Below are 21,641 nucleotides of genomic sequence, written 5' to 3'. Positions count from 1 at the left end.
GCTCAAGTACAAGCAAATGCCTCCAAATTCATTGGACAACGCTTCATTATACAGTAAGACAATGACCCAAAACATACTGCCATAGCAACTAGGGAGTTTTTCAGGGCCAAAAAGTGGAATGGTCTTGACTGGCCAAGTCCATCTTCACATTTAAATTCAAATTAACATGCAAAAGAGAATTTAAGCAAAAAGACCTCAAAACAAACAACAACTGAAGATGGCTGCCGTACAGGCCTGGCAGAGCATCACCAGACTTCAAGCAGTTATTGCATGCAAATGGTTGTTTACCAAATACTAAACATGAGTCCTTAATTTGGACATTTGATAAATCTGTCCCATTACTTTTGGGTACCCTGAAACAGCATAAAAAGTGTTGTAATTTCTGAAGGGTGAAATCAATATGTACACAAATATCATCAAATAAAAGCAGAGAATCTCTACTTTAACATCATAGTACTTGTTTGATTTAAAATCCAAACTTTTGCCGAGCCAAAAGAAAAAAAATGCTTCACTGTCCCATTACTTACACTGGGGCACTCTATATATATATATACACTCACTGAGTACTTTATTAGGAACACTGTACTAATACTGGGTAGGGCCTCCCTTTGCTCTCAAAACAGCGTCAACTCTTCGTGGCATTGATTCCACAAGATGTTGGAAACATTCCTTTGAGATTCTGGTCCATGATGACATGATTGCATCACGCAATTCCTGCAGATCTTTCAGGTGCACTTTCAAGCTGTGAATCTCCCATTCTACCACATCCCAAAGGTGTTCTATTGGATTCAGATCCAGTGACTAGGAAGGCCACTGAAGAACACTGAACTCATTGTCATGTTCATTAAACCAGTTTGAGACGACTTTTGCTTTGTGACATGGTGCATTATGCTGGAAGTAGCATTAGAAGATGGGTAAATTGTGGTCATGAAGGGATGCACATGGTCAGCAACAATACTCAAATAGGCTGTGGCATTCAAACGATGATTGATTGGTATTAACGGGCCCAAAATGTGCCAAGAAAACATTCCCCACACCATTACACCACCTAATAAAGTGTTTGGTGAGTGTATATATACATTGCATGTTTTTCTTGTATACAATGCCCCTATATATATATATATATATATATATATATATATGGGCATTGTATACAAGAAAAACATGCAATGTATATGTGTGTGTGTGTATATATATATATATATATATATATATACACACACACACATTCAGCTTGGTCTTATGTACTACATTGAACTTCAGTAGCCCTGAATACAACAAGAAAAACCTGCAATGTCCGGGTTGCAAGTCTTTGATAAACCACATGAATGAATGTGGCAAAGGTACTGTTATGTTGAATGAAATATTGCAATATTGTCAAAACTACACTAAAAGGGGTGTAAAAAAAAGCATAGACTCATATCCAGTTCATCCTTTGTAAGTTACCAAGATGACTGGTCAAAAGAGAGCGTGAAAACTGATAGAGTATTCAAATCCTAAAGACAAATGCCACTCAGGAAAGAAGAGGTGATAGCATAATCATACTATTGATTGAACTCCCGATCACGCACTGTTGAATGTTAAACAAAGAAGCAAGTGTAGACATTGAAATTAATGCCTGGGGAAGACAAGGATAATAAAACCACTGAGCTGAATCGTTAAAATGAAAGTTCTCTTTCAGTGAGCAAAGGTTATCATAAGCTAGTTTATGTGGGGTAGGCATTATATTCATAGTGTCCAACCCTGATCAGTTGAGCAAAAGAACAAATTCTCCGCTGACTGTTTTTCAAAACAGTACTACTCACTTCTCTATGTACACTACTCACTTCTCTATGTACACTAACCTCTACAGCCCCCTCCCCCCCGTCACACCTCTCTCCATCCAGGAGAGAGTCGTCAACAAACTGTTAAAGAAACAGAACCCCCGCAAGGATGTCTTGGGAAGACCGTCTGTAACAGACTGATTGTGTGCGTTGTCTTCCCTCTCCCAACTCTCCTCGTTCATTTTCAGGATATTGTTCTTTTCTGTTTTCATATCCTGGTGAGGTCAGGAAGCTCAAATAGGAGAGGACTAAATATATCTGCAAAGAGAAGATCCTCACATTATGTCGACCTGTCACGTCTCTGCCATGTTGATCTGCTCTACTGAGAGGTACAGGTACTCTAGACAGACAGATGGTGGGACAGGACGGATGGGATGACTGCTAACGAAGGAGGGGAGGAAGGGATGAAGGGATGAGAATGCCGCCCTCGCCCCTTGATCCTACGACCCAAATCAAGAGCGGAATTCTGTTTTCCCCCTTCGTGTTTTCTGAACTGTGTTTCCCAAATGTGTCTTGTGATACACAATGTAAGCAACCCCTTTTTCTTTTCTTCTTGTCAGTCCTCAAACATGACCCATAAAATATTCGCTGTGACCCAGCAGTTAGTCTTGAGCCACTGTGGGAGACCAGCCCTTCACTGTAAACAAACTGTATTGAGTGCAATGGCTTTTGGCTACCATCTAGTGGTGAAGTGAAGAAACTACAGTACGTAAGGGATCTTCATGAATACGACTGTAACACCTACCTCTTCTCTTATTCCATCATCTCAGTTTGAAATAATGTACTTTAGGCAGATTTATATAAGAATTCTTTTATAATTAAACACCAGTCATTTGGTGTAGGGCATCAATGACATGGAGGCTCTAAAAAGGCCAGAAATAACACTTTTTACCTTATTTTTTAAAAATTTTTAACACAATTACTCGACATAATTCTTGCCCAGTATTAACACACCTGATTCAACTAAGCATCGAGATCTGAGTGTTTGGAATGAAAATGGGCTCACTGTGTGGGCTGCTAGGGACAGAGTTGGAGAGCGGACCTGACCTGACCTTTCTCTCCATACGACCAATTGACTGTTGCCGAGGGACGCACTAGTGCTGTGTCCCATTTCTCCAGCCTTCTCCTGAAGTGTACACTTGTTCACTTCCCCATGCAGATTTAAAAGCATAGGATTGGTATAAGCATGGGCTCTAACACCAGTCCAGCGCATACATTAGGAAGACGGTGGACAGTTAATGCCATTCACTGTAAACAAACTGTACCCATAAAGAATGACTGTGACCCAGCAGTTAGTCCTGACCCACTGTGGGAGACTGGTGTTGTTTTCAGTTACCTGCCCTTCACTGGAAACAAACTGTACTGAGTACAATGGCTTTTGGCTACCATCTAGTGGTGAAGGGAAGAAACTACATACAATTCAAAGTATGTTGTTGAGTCCTTCAAATACAAGTCTTGGTGTATTCAAGTGCATATTCTTCAGGGAAATGGTGGAACATTAGAACGCAGCCTAGGATGCAGAGTGTGTAAAGCTTGTACAACCGAAAATCTGAGACGAGAGCAATTACTATTATTGATTCAACCCCACTTTAGCCCACATCCTCCCCCTTGTGGAAAGATGACCGTAGTGCATTTTTATTTTTCAATGTTTTTCAGTTGCAATGTGTCATGCAATAATCAAAACTTTTCAGAGGTAATTTCAACACTTCTCATCATCATCATCACCGTCATCATCACCAAACACAGATATGAAGCTTCGTACTCAGGATGTGGATCAATTCCATTTCAATTCACAAAACATCCTCAGTGAGAAAATCTTACAATATTTTATTATTGAATTGGAAAACAAAGAATCTCCCAAATCTACTGAATTAGAATAGAATGAACCCCAACATCCTGGTTATCAGGAGACAATGAAAGAGACAGACGATGGAACTCTTGCTCATGTTTTATTATCATGAAGACGCGGAAGTAAGAGAGCAAGAGCGTTATCCAAGCGGATAACTCAGGCAGCCGATGCTCCCAAGTTGAGATGGTTTCTGACTTGCTGAAGACGAAGAGCTCGTCCACCCCGTCCTCTCTCCCTCTTCTTTGTGGGTCCATAGAACATGAACATTCTCAACGCATTGCCTATACATGCACCTGCTTGGACAAGTACGCAGGTACCTTTCTGTGAAGTAAGGGAGAGAAAGCAGGTACTGTAACAATACTGTAACGAACGGCGGGGCAGAGTAGCTTGCCTTAAGCGGGTATCGAACTCGCAACCTTCCGCTTACAAACCGGCCGCGCTAGCCACAACACCAAGAGAGTTAACTCCCTTGGCGGAGCTGCTAACGGGCCTTACACAGGGTCGTTACAATACTAATCCAATTACAGGTCTGAAATCTCATGTAAAAACATGACATCAATGTTTAACAATGATATATATTGAAAAATATGTTTAAGAACAAAAATATGTTTAAGCAAAAAATGTTTTTTTAACATGCTAAGGGCCACTCTGAAATTAGCAAAAAGCTGGCAAACAAAGAAGGATCCACAAAAGGCTTCTTTTCTGCATTCATCGATACAGCAATGCCAAGTCAGATCGAAATAAATAAACAAAACAAGAATAACAATCAAAAAATGTTGTTGACCCAAAGACATTTATAAAACGTTATCATGAATATTGAAAATGACGATACACTTTGGTCCATCAAATAAATGATTACGCTTTCAAATAGGCCTAAATACAGTACACAAGAGCTGAGCTTCTAATCATTAGTTATTCAACATCATGACAATGTCATTTTGAATATAAAATTATAGACAAATCGACACTATACATACCTGTTTACATTCAGCAACGCCAGTTTTGATCCCTGTAGCAAGATGCTCACAATTGTTTGTGAAGACGCGGTACGTATCCTTGCAGTTTTTGTGTTTTTTTTCAATCGCCTTTATCATTTCCTCTTTGCTTCGGACTCCTTTGTCGTCATTGTAATTAAAAACTTCATAGGTATCTTTACCTTTAACTACTTCCAGTATGCCAAATACGCAATCAGCGTCTTTCTTGCTCTTTAATTCCCCTGCAAAAAAATGTCAAATAAGAGATGATAAAATGGAGTTAAACACTTACATTGTAAAAATCTTTAGACGGAACTCACACTTAAGAAAGTGCTGTGTGGATGAGCTATTAACCGCAATGATTTCATTCCAACGTTGGTTGAGCTGCTATGTAATATACTTGAACTTACCTGAGAAGTGAAAAAGATCTTGCTTGTCTGATTTGCCTTTAATTTTGGCACCACCCACAAAAATAGCATAGTGGTCATAGTTGAGGTCGGCTGTACGGTGGAATCTAATAATGTCTCCAAAGGTAGGCTTTAAATAGAGAATGGAATCATTATAACTATGGAAAACCAGTAGTAACTGGGTGCAAGAAGCACAGTCAGTAAAAACAACAATAAAAATAGTTAAAGATTAAAAGCAAGTTTAAAAAGGTGGGTTTTGAGGGATCCTTTGAACCTGGTATCATCTGATCACACAAAAAAGTGCCCATCATCAGTTAATGCCAACAAGTGTAAATGGTGTATTGATTTGGGTAACACTTTATTTTAAAGACGACTTTGCCAACTGAACTGCACTGTAGAAAAGTATAGCACAGTAGTGTGAGGTATTAGTAATGTACATGTCTGCAATCCCTGAGTTTGATTACTACTAGTAATTATGTTGATGATTTACTTAATGTTTGCTTTGACACAAATACTACTCTGTAAACCTTTCCCCCTTCTATAAAAAATGCAAAAAATGCATCAAGATCAGAAATACAGTGAAACAGATACATTTCCAATACTGTTCCAGAGGATTTCGCTCTGACTGTCATAGAACTCACTTCTTGGCTGGTGACTGGAAATATAAAGAGTGCCAAAATGAAGGTCAGCTTCATTCTCATCATCATGGTAGAAAATGCTAGAAAACAAAGTATACCATTCAGGAGAGGTAACATTGTCTTCATTCAAAACGAGCATCCCAAAATACACTTAAATCAATGGTGAAATTACCAGAGAATCTATGCAAATGATTCCACCTAGTTTATTATCCGAAATTCTTAGTATCCAAAATTGTAGTATCAGGAAACAATTTAAGTAGCTATTTCACATGACTTGGAATGCTAGTGTTGTAGCTTCTGTATAGATTACCTCACAGTGTGGATGGTGCTAGCTGAAGACTAAGTTGGCAGCTTTGTAAAACCCAAGACAGACAATGACTAAAACATAAAGGCATTAAATAGGTAAATACATAACATTGCCAACAATATTACTGAATACAGGTCACATTTTACGGCACTATTTTTTTTTCTTGTCTTTAACAATCATTTTGAGAAACCAGGGATTATTCAACCAAAGTTCAAGTAAACAGTGTGAGAATGTATTGAGAGGCTGTAATAATGAGATACTATACAGATGTAAATACAACTAAAAAGAGAAAAGTCCTATACACTATAATACTATATGCTATATCTTACTGCAGAAGAAGGTCTAAAATTAAGATATTAATATATTATAATATTAAACTGTATTAAAGACATCTTGAGAATGACTAGAGAACATCCCACTCAGGTTCAAATATGGTCCTCATAAGATCCCTATAGTGTAGTCCTTGGACCATCGATTTTTGGCTTAACTTAACGTCATATCGACGTTGTGTACTGTGTGCAGGGTGCGAATGTATTGAGATACAGCTTTAAAGGGGCAATCTGGGATTCAAACAACAACAGAGTGGTCTCCTCACCACAGTTTTTGGTAAAGGCATAAGTTACATTCTTCAAGAATCAATGGATATGTTTAATGGAGAAGTCAAAAAATATATGAACTGTACGAATCCCAGATCGTCCCTTTAAAGAGGGCAATCTAATATTATGTAAGAACATACCATTGACAGCCAGCAGCCTAAGGAAAATAATACAACTAGATTCAATACGACGCCACCCGTTGCTTTGATAAGTGTAGTTTTACTTACCTCCGGAGAGCAAGAGGAGAGGATGGCGAGGCGAGAGTGAGAAGGTCTCACCTGAGATGGTCAGCGTACTGTAGCTGGGGAAGGTGACCCTTTAAATACAGGCGTTATCAGGGCCATGACAATGGACGCACTGACTCTCTCCAACTGTTCCTCAGTTATCACATTTTTTATGTGAACAATTTACATTCATGGAATTTAGCAGATGCCTTTATCCAAAGCGACTTACAACAAATACATTTGTTTAAGTAAGTGAATCATCTATCCAACAGTCATCATAAGACAAAGTATTCAATGCTCACACCAGGGGCCATTGGAGGTCGTAATGCCAGAAGCCTTTATTATTATTATTTTTTTTATTGGAGCAGAGTTCTGCCAAACATGGTCAAAAGCAAAGAGGATGTAGCATAACAATATATTGATATACAGTCCCTGCGTATGTAATGAGACAGTGAAGCATTTTTTTCTTTTTTTGCCTCTATAATCCAAAAGTTTGGATTTGAAATCAAATAATTACTGTGTGGTTAAAGTGGAGATTCTGAACTTGTCTTAATTGATGATGTAATTGCTGACAGCAGCAGCAGAATGTCTTCTGAAGTGTACAGAAACATCTTGTCTGCTCAAGTACAAGCAAATGCCTCCAAACTCATTGGACAGCGCTTCATTATACAGTAAGACAATGACCCAAAACATACTGCCATAGCAACTAGGACGTTTTTCAGGGCCAAAAAGTAGAAAGGTCTTGACTGGTCAAGTCCATCTTCACATTTAAATTCAAATTAACATGCATTTCATTTCCTGTACAGGCCTGGCAGAGCATCACCAGACTTCAGGCAGTTATTGCATGCAAATGATTGTTTACCAAATACTAAACATGAGTCCTTAATTTGGACATTTGATGAATCTGTCCCATTACTTTTGGGTACCCTGAAACAGGGGGACTGTGCATAAAGTGTTGTAATTTCTGAAGGGTGAAATCAATATGTACACAAATATCATCAAATAAAAGCAGAATCCTTCCTTTGCTCTCAAAACAGCCTCAACTCTTCATGGCATTGATTCCACAAGATGTTGGAAACATTCATTTGAGATTCTGGTCCATGATGACATGATTGCATCACGCAATTCCTGCAGATTTTTCAGGTGCACTTTCAAGCTTTGAATCTCCCGTTCTACCACATCCCAAAGGTGCTATTGGATTCAGATCCGGTGACTGGGAAGGCCACTCAAGAACACTGAACTCATTGTCATGTTCATTAAACCAGTTTGAGATGACTTTTGCTTTGTGACATGGTGCATTATCATGCTGGAAGTAGCCATTAGAAGATGGGTAAATTTTGGCCATGAAGGGATGCACATGGTCAGCAACAATACTCAAATAGGCTGTGGCATTCAAACGATGATTGGTTGGTATTAACAGGCTCAAAGTGTGCCAAGAAAACATTCCCCACACCATTACACCACCTCCACCATGACAAGGTGTACAGGTGTTCCTAATAAAGTGTTTGGTGAGTGTTTGGTGAGTGTATATATATATATATATATATATATATATATATATATATTATTTTATATATACAGTACATATAGGGGAATTGTATATATACGTATATATATACAATTCCCCTATATGTATATATTCAGCTTGGTCTTATGTACTACATTGAACTTCAGTAGCCCTGAATACAACGGAAAGAAAAACCTGCAATGTCCGGGTTGCAAGTCTTTGATAAACCACATGAATGAATGTGGCAAAGGTACTGTTATGTTGAATGAAATATTGCAATATTGTCAAAACTACACTAAAAGGGTTGTAAAAAAAAAGCATAGACTCATATCCAGTTCATCCTTTGTAGGTTACCAAGATGACTGGTCAAAACAGAGCGTGTAAACTGATAGAGTATTCAAATCCTAAAGACAAATGCCATTCAGGAAAGAAGAGGTGATAGCATAATCAAACTATTGATTGAAGTCCTGAATACACAATGTTGAACGTTAAACAAAGAAGTGTAGACATTCAAATGAATGCCTGGGGAAGACAAGGATAATAAAACCTCTGAGCTGAATCGTTGGCTGTTAACTGACAGATAAAACGATAAAATGAAAGTTCTCTTTCAGTGAGCTAAAGTTATCATAAGCTAGTTTATGTGGGGTAGGCAATATATTCATAGTGTCCAACCCTGATCAGTTGAGCTGTTTGGCAAAAGAACAAATTCTCCGCTGACTGTTTTTCAAAACAGTACTACTCACTTCTCTATGTACACTACTCACTTCTCTATGTACACTAACCTCTACAGCCCCCTCCCCCCCCGTCGCACCTCTCTCCACCCAGGAGAGAGATGTCAACAAACTGTTAAAGAAACAGAACCCCCGCAAGGCAGCTGGACCAGATGCTGTCTCCCCCTCCACACTGAAGCATAGGGAAAGACCAGCTGTCTCCAGTGTTTACGGACATCTTTAACACTTCACTGGTTGAATGCATGGTACCTGCCTGCTTCAAAACATCCACCATCATCCCAGTTCCCAAAAAGCAGAGGATCACAGGCCTTAATGACTACAGACCAGTCGACCTGACCTCTGTGGTAATGAAGACCTGTGCTCACCCACCTCAAGGCCATCACCAACCCCCTCCTTGACCCACTGCAGTTTGCCTATAGAGCCAACAGGTTCGTAGATGATGTAATCAACATGGGACTTCACTTCATCCTACAGCACCTAGACTCCCCCGGCACCTACGCCAGGATCCTGTTTGTGGACTTCAGCTCTGCATTTAACACTATCGCCCCAGCTCTCCTCCAGGACAAGCTATCCCAGCTGAGCGTGCCTGAGCCCACCTGCAGGTGGATCACTGACTTTCTGACAGACAGGAAGCAGCAGGTATGGCTGGGCAAGCTTGTTTCGGAGCCCCGGACCATCAGCACCGGAGCCCCACAAGGCTGTGTGCTCGCTCCTCTACTCTTCTCCCTCTACACCAACAGCTGCACCTTTAGCCACCCTTCTGTCAAATGGGCGGAGAACATCACCTCCACCATCAAGAAGGCCCAGCAGAGGATGTTCTTCCTGATGGTTGAGTTCTACATGGCCATCATTGAGTCCATCCTCAGCTCATCAATCACCGTCTGGTTCGCTGCCTCCACTGCCAAGGACAAAGGCAGATTGCGGATCATTCGGTCAGCCGAGAAGGTCATCGGCTGCAACCTGCCATCTCTCCTGGACCTGTTCCACTCCAGGACCAGTAAGAGAGCAGGAAAGATCATCGCTGATCCTTCCCATCCTGGTCACAACCTCTTCCAGAGACTTCCATCCGGTCAATCAAGACTAAAACCTCGCGCCACCTGAACAGTTTCTTCCCCATGGCAGTGGGGCTCACAACCAAGCCCCCTGCCTCTCACTGACCCCCCCCCCCCCAGCCTGTCACACAAACAATGCACTGACAGTGTAATTTATAATTATTTAAAATTATTCTAATTTATAGTGTACATGCCCCACAACCATTTCACAGCCTCTAGCCTCATTTAGTCTCACACAGCCTACAAGATGTATTGTTCTGCTGCTCTTTTTTGTAAATTTGTAAATTTGTTATTGCTATTTTATTAATACTTTGCTATTTTCTTGTCAATTTCTTGTCAATATTTGCTATTTGTTTTTCATGTCCATGCACCAACCTCACCAAGTCAATTTTCTGTATGTGCAAATATACTTGGCCAAATAAAATAATTCTGATTCTGATTCTGATGTTCATATTAGTCATTTATGTAGATGATTTATGAAGAGCCATTAGTTAATGGTACATTCATTATAGGTTATTGGCTATTATTTTCATCTTCTCAACTTGCCTAGGCCCACTACAATGTGTCTGGCGAACAAGTAGTGATTCTTTGACCTTTTAATTAATCTGAAGAGGCCAAAATGGGGGGCTTTATACTGAAACAAACTGAAACTAAAATAAATGATTAAGATTCAATCCGTTCAACTAAACAAGTTCAAAAGAGACGATTCAGAACTCCTATTCCTATCTGTAGTCAATGGTTCCGATTCAGGACACTAAGAAAGCCAGTGGTTGTGTCCTAATAGTCTTCCCTCTATTCCTTACATTCTATATCTCCTCACTTCCTTCTCCAAAAACATTGCTGGAGAATATCTAAGGGGAGGAACCATAGATCTTCTCCTCCAAAGTGTCGGAGAAGGAAGCGAGGAAGGAATATGCGAGGAATAGACTATTGGAACGCCCCCAGACTGAATGGCAGCACTCAGCAGGTAGACCACAAGGGTTTGGGAGGACACACAGAGTGAGACATTCCCATTGTGGAACAGACAACAGAGGTAGTAGCCAGCCAGGGAAATGGCCAGTGTGGTATCCAAGTTTACTGTTTTTCTAGAGTAAACAGTTAAAGGGCTTGCACTGCATATGCATGTTTTGCCCTGCAAGTTTGGTTCATTTACAAGGATATGCACGTGTTTGGCACTATTAGAAAAACACAGCATATGCACATTTTCAAATTGTCAATGTGACCAGCAGGGGCAGCAACATGCAACACTAAAAACCTCTTCACTAAAGACCTCTTTTTAATAAATAATAAATAATAAAAAATCCTTCTTCTAGCATTGTGACTGCCAGTGGCCCCTGGTCTGAGCATTGATTACTTTATCTAATGATGACTGATGGATAGATGATTCACTTACTTAAACAAATGTATTGTTGTAAGTCGCTTTGGATAAAGGTGTCTGCTAAATGCCATAAATATAAATGTAAAACTACATGCTGGAACTTTAAGTGGTTTAAGGGGTAAAGTTGGAAGATGAAAGGCCAACGAAAGGTATGATGGATTTCAACTGAAGCAAGGCAACTATTAAGAATCCAACTAAGTGTAACATTTGTGTTGAAATTGGGACCCGAAAGAGAAACGCCATTTAGGACGGAGTGGAGATTGGAAACAATACGTAGCTAGCTGAAATTGTCAGTAGTGGCTGATGTTCAGACATTAATGCTGAATAGCATTATTCAGATCAGTGGAGGCTGGTGGAGGTAGAAATCAGAGGACGGGCTCATTGTAACGCATGAAACGGAACGAGAAATGGTATCAATCACACTCATTCCATTCCATGCATTACAACAAGCAACAACAGCCTCCTGATTCAGATACAGGAATCGAATTATCAAAATGTAGGCAGCTGTATGCAATGATTTGCATAGATAGTTACAGTTCGTTTGACAACTGTCATATCAGTCATGTTGATTCAAGAAGGACAATCTGCTCTAACTGAAACACAAACCCCTCTTCAAGGCAATTCAAAGCAAATTCATCCTGAGTAATACACATGGTGTTGACAGTATAGTGGAAGAGCTGGGAACTATGGAAGGAGAGAGAGAGAGAGAGAGAGAGAGAGAGAGAGAGAGAGAGAGAGAGAGAGAGAGAGAGAGAGAGAGACTTATTGTACCCTAACCCACACACACTCCAACACACTCTTTCAGTGTTTCATATAGATTCTATACGGTATGTACTGTGACCAGGTGTGTGCATGCGGGGGAGTTGAGAGCTTCTCTGTGTCTCTGTAGCGCGTCCTCCCACTCAGTGGCGTACGAGGCAGACGCAGAGCGCTTGTCTATTTCAGGCCCTGGGATGTGAGGCCTGCACCACGGTGACTCACCCACTCCTCCACACAGTCTTGCTCTTACAGGCACTGAAGCATCCACGCTGGAGAAAACAGACAATGCCTGCACAATACTGCACTTCTTTCTCTCTTTCTCTCTCTCTCTCTCTCGCTCTCTCTCTGTCTGTCTCTCTTTCTCTTTCTCCCTCTCTCTTTCTCTTTCTCTCTCTCGCTCTCTCTCTGTCTGTCTCTCTTTCTCTTTCTCCCTCTCTCTTTCTCTTTCTCTCTCTCTCTGTCTCTCTCTCTTTCTGTCTGTCTCTCTCATTTTCTGTGTCTCTCTCATTTTCTGTGTCTCTCTCTCTTTTTTTTTCTCTCCCTCTCTCGCTCCTCTTTTTTCAGTTTTTTTTTGCCCATGGTTACTCCACTAGAGCTTTACAGTGGAGAGCAGGGTTCCACCCCCCTCTATTTGGTATATTTACGAGAGGACGAGGGGATAGCATGAAAGAAAGAGGATGTTGAGCACATCAATCTTTGCCCTCCACTGGCTCCACCACATCCTGTGTGAAAGCACAGAGAGGAAGTGGAGAGGGGTTGACTTCCTGCTGCTAAATCTTGTATCTTTGACAGCTTTCACTCAGACAGGGCCCTGTCAGAAACCTCACATGAACAGTCAAAATCGGGACAGCTTTTCTTGTTTTTTCAAGAATGTTCTGTATTTGTACAGATACTAGACAACAGAAGAGTAAAAGAGTCACATGAGAGAGAATTACTTCCTGGTAATTGATGGTGCACAGTGCAAAGGTTTCTTGATAATAGTATCCCATATCTGTCACCAGTGATATATATATATATATCCAAGGATTTGAATGTGCTAGTGGCAGCAACATTAACTACAATTACTGTACTGTATTTGTACAGGTGTACTGTAGACAATACAGTAGAAGAGAAAAGTAACACGTGAGAGAGTTTATTTCCTTGTAATTCATAGAGCACTGTGCAAAGGTTTCTTGATAATAGGTATCACAATCCATGTCGAGTTGATTAGCCACCATCTATGGTTTTCACGTGCTCGTTTTCACTCCTCCTTTAGGTTAATCATTAGTATACAAGTATTAGTGCCTCTGTAGCTCTGCTAGAATTTGTTTTCTGCCACTTCTCTGTGACTCAGGATCGGGACACTAAGGGAACACTCACTCAGCAGGTAGACAAGCAGGGAGGAGAGGACACACAGAGTGAGATTCTCACTGAGGAACAGACAACAGAGGTAGTAGCCAACCCAAGGAACAGGCCAACGTAACATCCACGTTTCTCAAGTTTCAAGTTTCTCTCCTGTTAATAATAAAAAATAAAAAAAATGTTCTTCTAGCATTGTGACTGCCAATGGCCCCTGGTCTGAGCATTGATTACTTTATCTTATGATGACTGATGGATAGATTATTCACTTACTTAAACAAATGTATTTGTTGTAAGTCGCTTTGGAAAAAGGCATCTGCTAAATGCCATAAATGTAAAAAAATAAAATAAATGTATATATCCCACACCAGCGTTTGTCTATATCGAGCCTCAACCCCAAATGAATATGAAAGATAGACAGGTGCCAGAAGACTAGAACACTAGCAGAGCTACAGAGGTCTTCATGATTAAATAGGATTCAGAGATCATTTGCCTGAAAATGATGTGAAAAGGGGTAACTGTTTATTCAAAGTAAGTCGATTGTGAACCCATTTTTATCTTGTCATTTGCAGGCAAACGGGTGGGGTTTGCCGCTTCCTTAGGCAATGTGAGGCATATTGGCTCCTTCAATACTGCTGTCACGCTGACCTACAAAGACCTCTACACAGTGGAGTTACAACCCAACCACAGGTACAATACTTCATATTTCATATCCTCATACTTCATATCCTCATATTTCATATCATCATACTTCATATCATCATATTTCATATCCTCATATTTCATATCATCATATTTCATATCTGTACGTGCTGTGCACACTTGTCATTATAAGAGATCTTTCAGAATCGCTGTAGTGAAATGGAGTGCAGTGGAGATTAGGATCCATCATGATGTAACTATGAGATATTGTTCCTTGCTGTAAAATACTTTTTAGATCGTTATGAATGACGACATGTAAACAAGTCTTTAAGATCTAGTAAAGATTGGGTGAGTCTTGTTGACAATTTTATGATAGTATTTATTTGAGTGGCAATATGTACATTTAATACATTACAATACAATACATAATACATTGTTGTATAATAAACAATGTTTCTTGTGAAGAATAGTGCTACTTTGTGACTTCTGTTGTTCAATGCAGAGACCGTAACTTATTTGCTCTTTTGAGACACAATGAAAGCAGCAATAACATTAGACAGCGACATTCTATGTTCTACACACTAGAGGGCAGGTCAAGGTATGAAGCAAGTTCAACATGGAAAGATGAATCCTGCCCTCCACTGGCTAAGGTAACCACATCCTGTGTGAAAGCCCTCAGAGGAAGTGGAGAGGGGTTGATTTCCTGCTGCTAAATCTTGTATCTTTGACAGCTTTCACTCAGACAGGGCCCTGTCAGAAACCTCACATGAACAGTCAGAATCGGGACAGCTTTTCTTGTTTTTTCAAGAATGTTCTGTATTTGTACAGATACTAGACAACAGAAGAGTAAAAGAGTCACATGAGAGAGAATTACTTCCTGGTAATTGAAAGTGCACAGTGCAAAGGTTTCTTGATAATAGCATCCCATATCAAGCATATTCAAGACATCTATTTGTTTTTGTTTGTGTGTTATTGCTTTTTTATTGTTCCGTCGTTGGGTTAATCATTGGTATCCAGGTATTATTGTTTTGCTGAAGGCGTCATGTGTGCCAGGTTTATCAAACTATTTTGAACACACGTGTCAAGGTTATTTCCTCATGGCAGTATAAGATAGTGTACATTGAGGAGAAGACCCAAACTAACCACAACAGAAGAAAAACTCAGGAGAAATATAATCCTCCAGTTTGATCATAAGAGATTAGCCAAGAAAACCCAACCCACATTCTGATATAGAGTACAATGATGAGTGGTATATCTGTCACCAGCGATATATATATCCAAGGATTTGAATGTGCTAGTGGCAGCAACATTAACTACAATTACTGTACTGTATTTGTACAGGTGTACTGTAGACAATACAGTAGAAGAGAAAAGTAACACGTGAGAGAGTTTATTTCCTTGTAATTCATAGAGCACTGTGCAAAGGTTTCTTGATAACATGAATCGTAATCCATGTCGAGTTGATTAGCCACCACCTATGGTTTTCACGTGCTCGTTTTCCTTCCTCCTTTAGGTTAATCATTAGTCCCTTGATGAAGGTGCATTTAGTGTATTTACCAGGTTTATGACACTATTGGGAAGCACACACTGTCAAGGTGATGTCCTCATGGCAGTTGGGTATATAAGGTACATTAAGGAGACGACAAGAGCACACACCAACACAAACCACAAGAGAAGAAACACAATCAAGAGCAATAGAATCATCCAGTTTGATCGTGAAGACCTCTGTTGCTCTGCTCGCGTTAGTCTTCTGCCACCTGTCTGTGGCTCAGGTTCAGGACACTGAGGAAGCCAGGGGGGATGACATCACTCAGCAGGGAGATGACCAGGGAGGAGAGGAGACACAGAATGAGAGTCTCACTGTGGAGCAGACAGAGGAGGCTGCAGCCCCAGTGGACAGCCAGAAAAGCTGCCAGCCTGACATCTACTACTCTGTCCTGAGAGACTTGGAGGCCAGACTGAGAGCCTGTGAGAGACAGCTGGGGGAACTAAAGAAAGGTAAAGTAGGATTCAGACTAAATGTGTATGCAGTTGCTGTAACAGCAGTTAGGTCACTAACCCTAATCCAGATGACTAGGAATGATTGTATCATTCAATGAATATGATGGAGGCTTGTGACAAATATATATAGGTTTTGAAACCAATATTTTATTGATAATCATTTTATTTTCAATTATCAGGGCAATACTTAGACTATACTTACTTATACACCAGTATTGGTAGTATAATAGTATTGGTGTACTTTCACTGTACAAACCAGAGCACAGTCTTATTACCTTTTCATCATGTGTTTTGCAGGCCAAAAGGTGGCATTTGCAGCTTCCATAGGCAACGTTGGACACATTGGTCCCTTCAACACTGAAATCACTTTGACCTACAAAAATGTCTACACAAATAATGGACAGGCTTACAACCCAGCTACAGGTATTGCATCATGAAGTGATCAACATTCTGGACTAGTTTGCGAGCTCGTAAAATGTTTCATGATGTGTAAAATTCTCTTAAAAGTTAAATATATTAGGACACACCATGAACAAATACTATAAAGTCAGGATATTATTGATTTATTGTTTCCTTCAACGGATACTCTTTAATTCAACTGTGTAAAACAGAGTTGTAGTCAGTTCAATTTAATTTCTCTCAATGGACAAAGTGAATTGAAATACAATTGCCCTGAGTAAGTAATTGTTTTTCTTCTTTTGGCTCAAAAGTTTGGATTTGAAATGAAACAATTACTATGAGGTTAAAGTAGAGATTCTCAACTTATATTTGATGGTATTTTCGTACATATTGGTTTCACCATTCAGATGTCTGCGACCCATTGGCCCCACCAGACACTGGGTGCCTTATCTGGTGATGCTCTGCCAGGCCTAAAATCTTATCATCGGGAAATTAAATGCATGTTAAATTAGATTAACTAGTGGTATGCACTTTGCAGTGAAGCCTCTGTAGTTCGGCTGGTGATGTATTCTGTGGATGGTAGTCTCTGACACATTTTTTTTCTTAAGTATGGTGAGCATTCTTTGGTCATCCACTGTAGAAGACTGCCTTGGCCTACCAGCCCATTTGCGACATGGACAGCTTTCTTATGCCTCCACAAATGATGAGAGACGGAAAACACCTGACTTACCAGAAACACCTGTGAAGCCAATTATTATTATTATATACTATTATTTTGAGTACCCTGAAATAGGGAGACTATGCATAAAAAGTACACAAATACCATCAAATAAAAGCTGAGAATCTCTACTTTAACCTCACAGTAAATGTGTAAAGCCAAAAGAAGACAAACATGCTCCACTGTCCCATTACTTACACAGTGCACTGTTTATACCAATCATCCTTTTAAAACATCAATTGGTAACCTTTCAAAAAGGTTCTAAAGGTTCCCATACAGTACAAGTTAGTATTGGAATGCCAAAAAGGTTATCTGAGAACGTTTGGTTTTGAGATTGTTTTGCCCCGTCTGTCCCTCCCTGCCACAGGTATGTTCACAGCAACAGTGAGAGGAGTCTACTACTTTAGCTTTTCCGGCCATAATCATTCTTCTAGATCCATGGGTCTGCGACTGATGAAGAACGGAGTGCAGATGATCACCGTGTACCAGCACGCTGCTGGATCTCGCTATGACACCGGAACCAATGGCATCTCTCTGCAGCTGAACGTGGGAGACCAGGTTTACATGCGACTCAGGGCCAACACTTGGATCTGTGACAACGACAATAATCACAGCACTTTCATTGGTCATTTGCTCTTCCCTCTGTGAGGAGAAGGAAGCTCATTGGCTCATTCTAGTGAGAGTGGAGTGATGTCATGCTCTATGATCAATGTGTTTGGGTATGATGGGGAAGCAATATGGGGGAAAAAACAGTAATTATCATAATCATATTTACATATCGTAATATCATGTCGTAATATCAGTATTTTTCTACCTATTCTTGTATGAATAAATGATGTGTTTTATACAACATAGTGCAAGATTACTTCTGTTTTTCAATGCAGACTTTGCGTTTGTCTTTTCTACTATAAGAGCAGCAACCAGACTATATAGCTGCACTTTGTATACAGATGCACCAGGGGAGGCTGATGGAGGCAGAAATCAGAGGACAGGCTCATTGTGAGCCAGTCCTCCAAATGAGTCTGTCCTCCAATTTCTACCTCCACCAGCCTCCCCCCGCTATGTACTGACATGGGCTCGATTCAACACAAAAAACAGTCCCCTTTAATACTTCTACTCTCGTTGGTTTGAACTACTCGGATGAGAGAGTGAACCCTAAAATGGATCTTTAGACATTTACAACCAGACATGAAACAAACATGGCCGTGCCCGTATACAGTACAGTATGTACATCAATGTAGTCACTGTGTGCTACAGACTGCTCTCAACAAGAATTCCCCCTCTCCCCCCCCCCCCCCCCCCTGCGGTCTAACACATAACAGAGATCTCAAGTATTCATTTGTTAATTCCTCCTAAAGGTCAGGGCTACGAGACAGAGCCACGATGAACAAGCCGGGGCGGCAGCTTGACTTCCCATATGTTCACCATCAGACCCGTACCGTCGTAGATCCAGCGTGGGTGGGTGGGCCAACACTGTGGGAGAGAAAGAAAGAGAGAGAGAGAGAGAGAGAGAGAGCGACAGCGAGCATGTGCAGTTACCGTGGAAATAGGACAGTCTCTGCAAAAGAATCGGCAGAATGCATTTGGAAAAGGTGGGCATGCATAGAGTAGACAATGAAAGCAACAAGGTTTCAAAATCTCTTCTTAGGGATGCCGTGTGGCTATACCCTCTTTCCTCTTAATCTTGCAAGGCCTCGAGAATTGTGGTTTTAGGCTATTACAGACAATCTCATCGTTTTTTTACCACAGGAAACAGACTGATATAAGAATGTGTCCCATTTCCACAGTCACTAAAGGAGAGCAGTCAGTGCTGTTGACAATAAAGGCCCAAAACTCTCAGTAGTGACCCCCCCCCTTCCTGCCCTGCCTTTGCTCCCTGAGCTTGCCTGGGGAATATAGAAGGAGGAGGAGGGAGGGGGGGTGCACAGGGGCTAGGGACGGGGTAGACGTGTGTCTGTGTGTGTGTATGTGTGTGTGCATGTGGGGTAATAATCTCTGAGCCCATATGGCTTAGTGGCTTAATAACTCTGGGGTATCTGCCTGGCGACGGGGGTAAAGAGGATGACGGGGTGGGTGGGGTGGGGTGGGGGTGGGGGGTGGTATGCTGTTGGGGAACGGGCTGAGGAGAGAGAGGTGGAGGGGGTAGTATTTTGAAAGAGGGCTACTTACAGTCAGCCAATGACGGTATAGTTGTCTTGTGTGGGGAGAAAGGGCTGATCCCTCCTGACTGTACAGTAGTAGTCTGTGGCGGAGGCCTGTCCGTCTAAACATCACACAGATAAAGAACTGTGGCAACTTGGTTAGTGTCATATGATCCTGCTGGCCTCTTGGCCCAAATGAAATTACACAGGGAGCCATCGCAAGCACCGCAAGCCTGCAAAGTCACTGCTGTTCTTTTCCTGCCTTTCCTTTCTCTCTCTCTTCCTCTTTTTTGGTTTTGTTTGGAATAGTCAATTGAATGCCTTGATCGTCCAACATAGAAGCAATCCCAGTCTCTGAGTGTGACTTCAGGGCTCAAGCTGTAGCCTACATGTTGCTGGTTCCACGTACACGTTGAGAGTAAGTGAAATGTAAAAGTCATTATAGATTAGGGGCCATAGCCTGTGTCACAGATTGAGTGTCCTCGCAATGCAGAAGTCGGGCTGTGAAACTCAATGACAGTGCAGCCTTTCAATGATAGTGCAGTCTCTCTCTCTTCATGCTAAAGGGGAACTGTCGCAACACACAACCACACTGAGCCCAAGTTACAGCACCACAGGAAGTCTCCTACTGATCCACCCTTCCTCCCTGCTGTGGTGCACAGTCTGGCCACAGGGCTAATACGCTACAATGCTAATACTGTAGGCTATAAGTCAGGGCCTAAAAAGCTAAGCTAACAGGCTAAACTAATGTTTATTGGCTAAAATGCTATAGTGCACAGGGCTAGGTGACCTACATGTTGTTAGCTACTCATACATTCACAGTCACACCGAGCCAGGTCACATGGTCAGGGAAAACTCAAGGCCTGTATTAAGAGTCTATCTCTTTTTGTACAATGGTGTCCTCTGCCCTTATGCTTGTATGTGATGTAACACAGTCATTGCTTGAGGAATAGCAAATGCATTAACGCATTGTTAGTTGCAATTGAGCAGTTTTTCCACATTTTTGTCATCGGACAATTGGAAGCTGTTCGATGGCAGACGAACAACATCACTCTGTACGGTATATCAGAGATGTTCCTCTCTCTGTACCTCTTCCACTACACTGACTCTTGAGGGATTTGACACGTTCCCCCTGGGAACACACAATCCAGGTCACACCAAATTCATAGAAGAACCGCTTTTTCTTTTGTTTGATAGATGGAGACACAACAGTGACACTTCGATTGTCTCATAAATCTCATAAATCATGCACTGGTGTCAATTAGTGATATGTGTGTCACAAATAAGTCAAGCACGCAGGTCTCCAGATAGGATTCTGCCTACAATGGCAAATGTATAGGCAACTGACCTATATAGCATTATAGTTAACCCTTCGCCCTCCCTATAACCAAGATCTACCATGCTATGATGTGCGGTGGCTGCTCTCTTGTCTTGTTGTTAGTGCATTAGGAAACCATTTCCGTCACAAATGTTTTGATGTCACCTGTGTGACGTGAGATGACCAGCTAGGTTTCCAAAGACCCTCCCTCACATAGCTGGAATGCTATTTGTGTGATTTCTCTGTAAATGGGACGAAAAGCAGAGAAGGTTGTGTTCGCAGATGTAGGTCATGATGTCACAGTGCGTTAGTCAGACCGCAGGGGTCACCGAGTTCATCAAGGAAGAAGTGCAGCCTTGGCAAGGCACACTGGAGGTCACGTGACTAGAACCCTCGAGGCGGAAGCCATGTTAACCATGCTAGGTTAACCATGTTAACCATGTTAACCTAGCAACCTCACCAAGTCAATTTCCTATATGTGCAAATATACTTGGCCAAATAAACGAATTCCGATTCTGATTAACAGGGGAGGAGGACGCGGAGATCAATCCTGTCCTCTTAGCCCATCTTTCTCTCTCCTTCAATACGCACTTACACAGATGCGTATTATTGCACACTAAGCGCACAAATAAACCCATACAATATGGATGTGATCGGGTACACAGATCCACACATGCATGCAGAATCTCTCTCTGGGAGTGTGTATGTGATAACGCAACTCAATTCTTCCCTTTAATTCCATCACAGTTCTCTGACCTTCGCCTACCTCCCCCACTACGATTATGCTACACGTGCCATAATGTATCTGGTTGATCCAGCCTTTCCTAAAGCTCTAACTG

The 21,641-nt window shown here is 41.2% G+C and overlaps 1 protein-coding gene and 2 long non-coding RNA genes across 3 annotated transcripts; 1 reads left to right on the top strand and 2 right to left on the bottom strand.

Annotated features, from left to right (window-relative positions):
* Positions 1 to 3,771: 3,771 nt before the first annotated feature.
* On the bottom strand, positions 3,772 to 5,152 carry LOC310818714. The gene is made up of 3 exons (XR_014554732.1): positions 5,057 to 5,152; positions 4,650 to 4,888; positions 3,772 to 3,993 (listed from the first exon to the last, which is right to left on the bottom strand). It is a non-coding gene; the product is annotated as an uncharacterized lncRNA (long non-coding RNA).
* A 548-nt stretch (positions 5,153 to 5,700) lies between these two features.
* On the bottom strand, positions 5,701 to 6,876 carry LOC310818715. The gene is made up of 3 exons (XR_014554733.1): positions 6,822 to 6,876; positions 6,002 to 6,069; positions 5,701 to 5,771 (listed from the first exon to the last, which is right to left on the bottom strand). It is a non-coding gene; the product is annotated as an uncharacterized lncRNA (long non-coding RNA).
* A 4,145-nt stretch (positions 6,877 to 11,021) lies between these two features.
* Positions 11,022 to 17,991, top strand: LOC310819270 (uncharacterized protein; the record flags this gene model as incomplete). Its single annotated transcript, XM_083690514.1, has 6 exons — positions 11,022 to 11,075; positions 13,579 to 13,642; positions 14,156 to 14,273; positions 15,862 to 16,223; positions 16,524 to 16,649; positions 17,711 to 17,991. 6 exons carry the CDS (start codon positions 11,022 to 11,024, stop codon positions 17,989 to 17,991), a joined length of 1,005 nt encoding a protein of 334 aa, XP_083546640.1.
* Positions 17,992 to 21,641: the final 3,650 nt, after the last annotated feature.

This window comes from Argentina silus (assembly GCF_951799395.1).
Source record: "Argentina silus genome assembly, chromosome: 18".
Lineage (NCBI taxonomy): Eukaryota > Metazoa > Chordata > Actinopteri > Argentiniformes > Argentinidae > Argentina > Argentina silus.
This window is presented reverse-complemented; position numbering and strand designations above follow the sequence as displayed.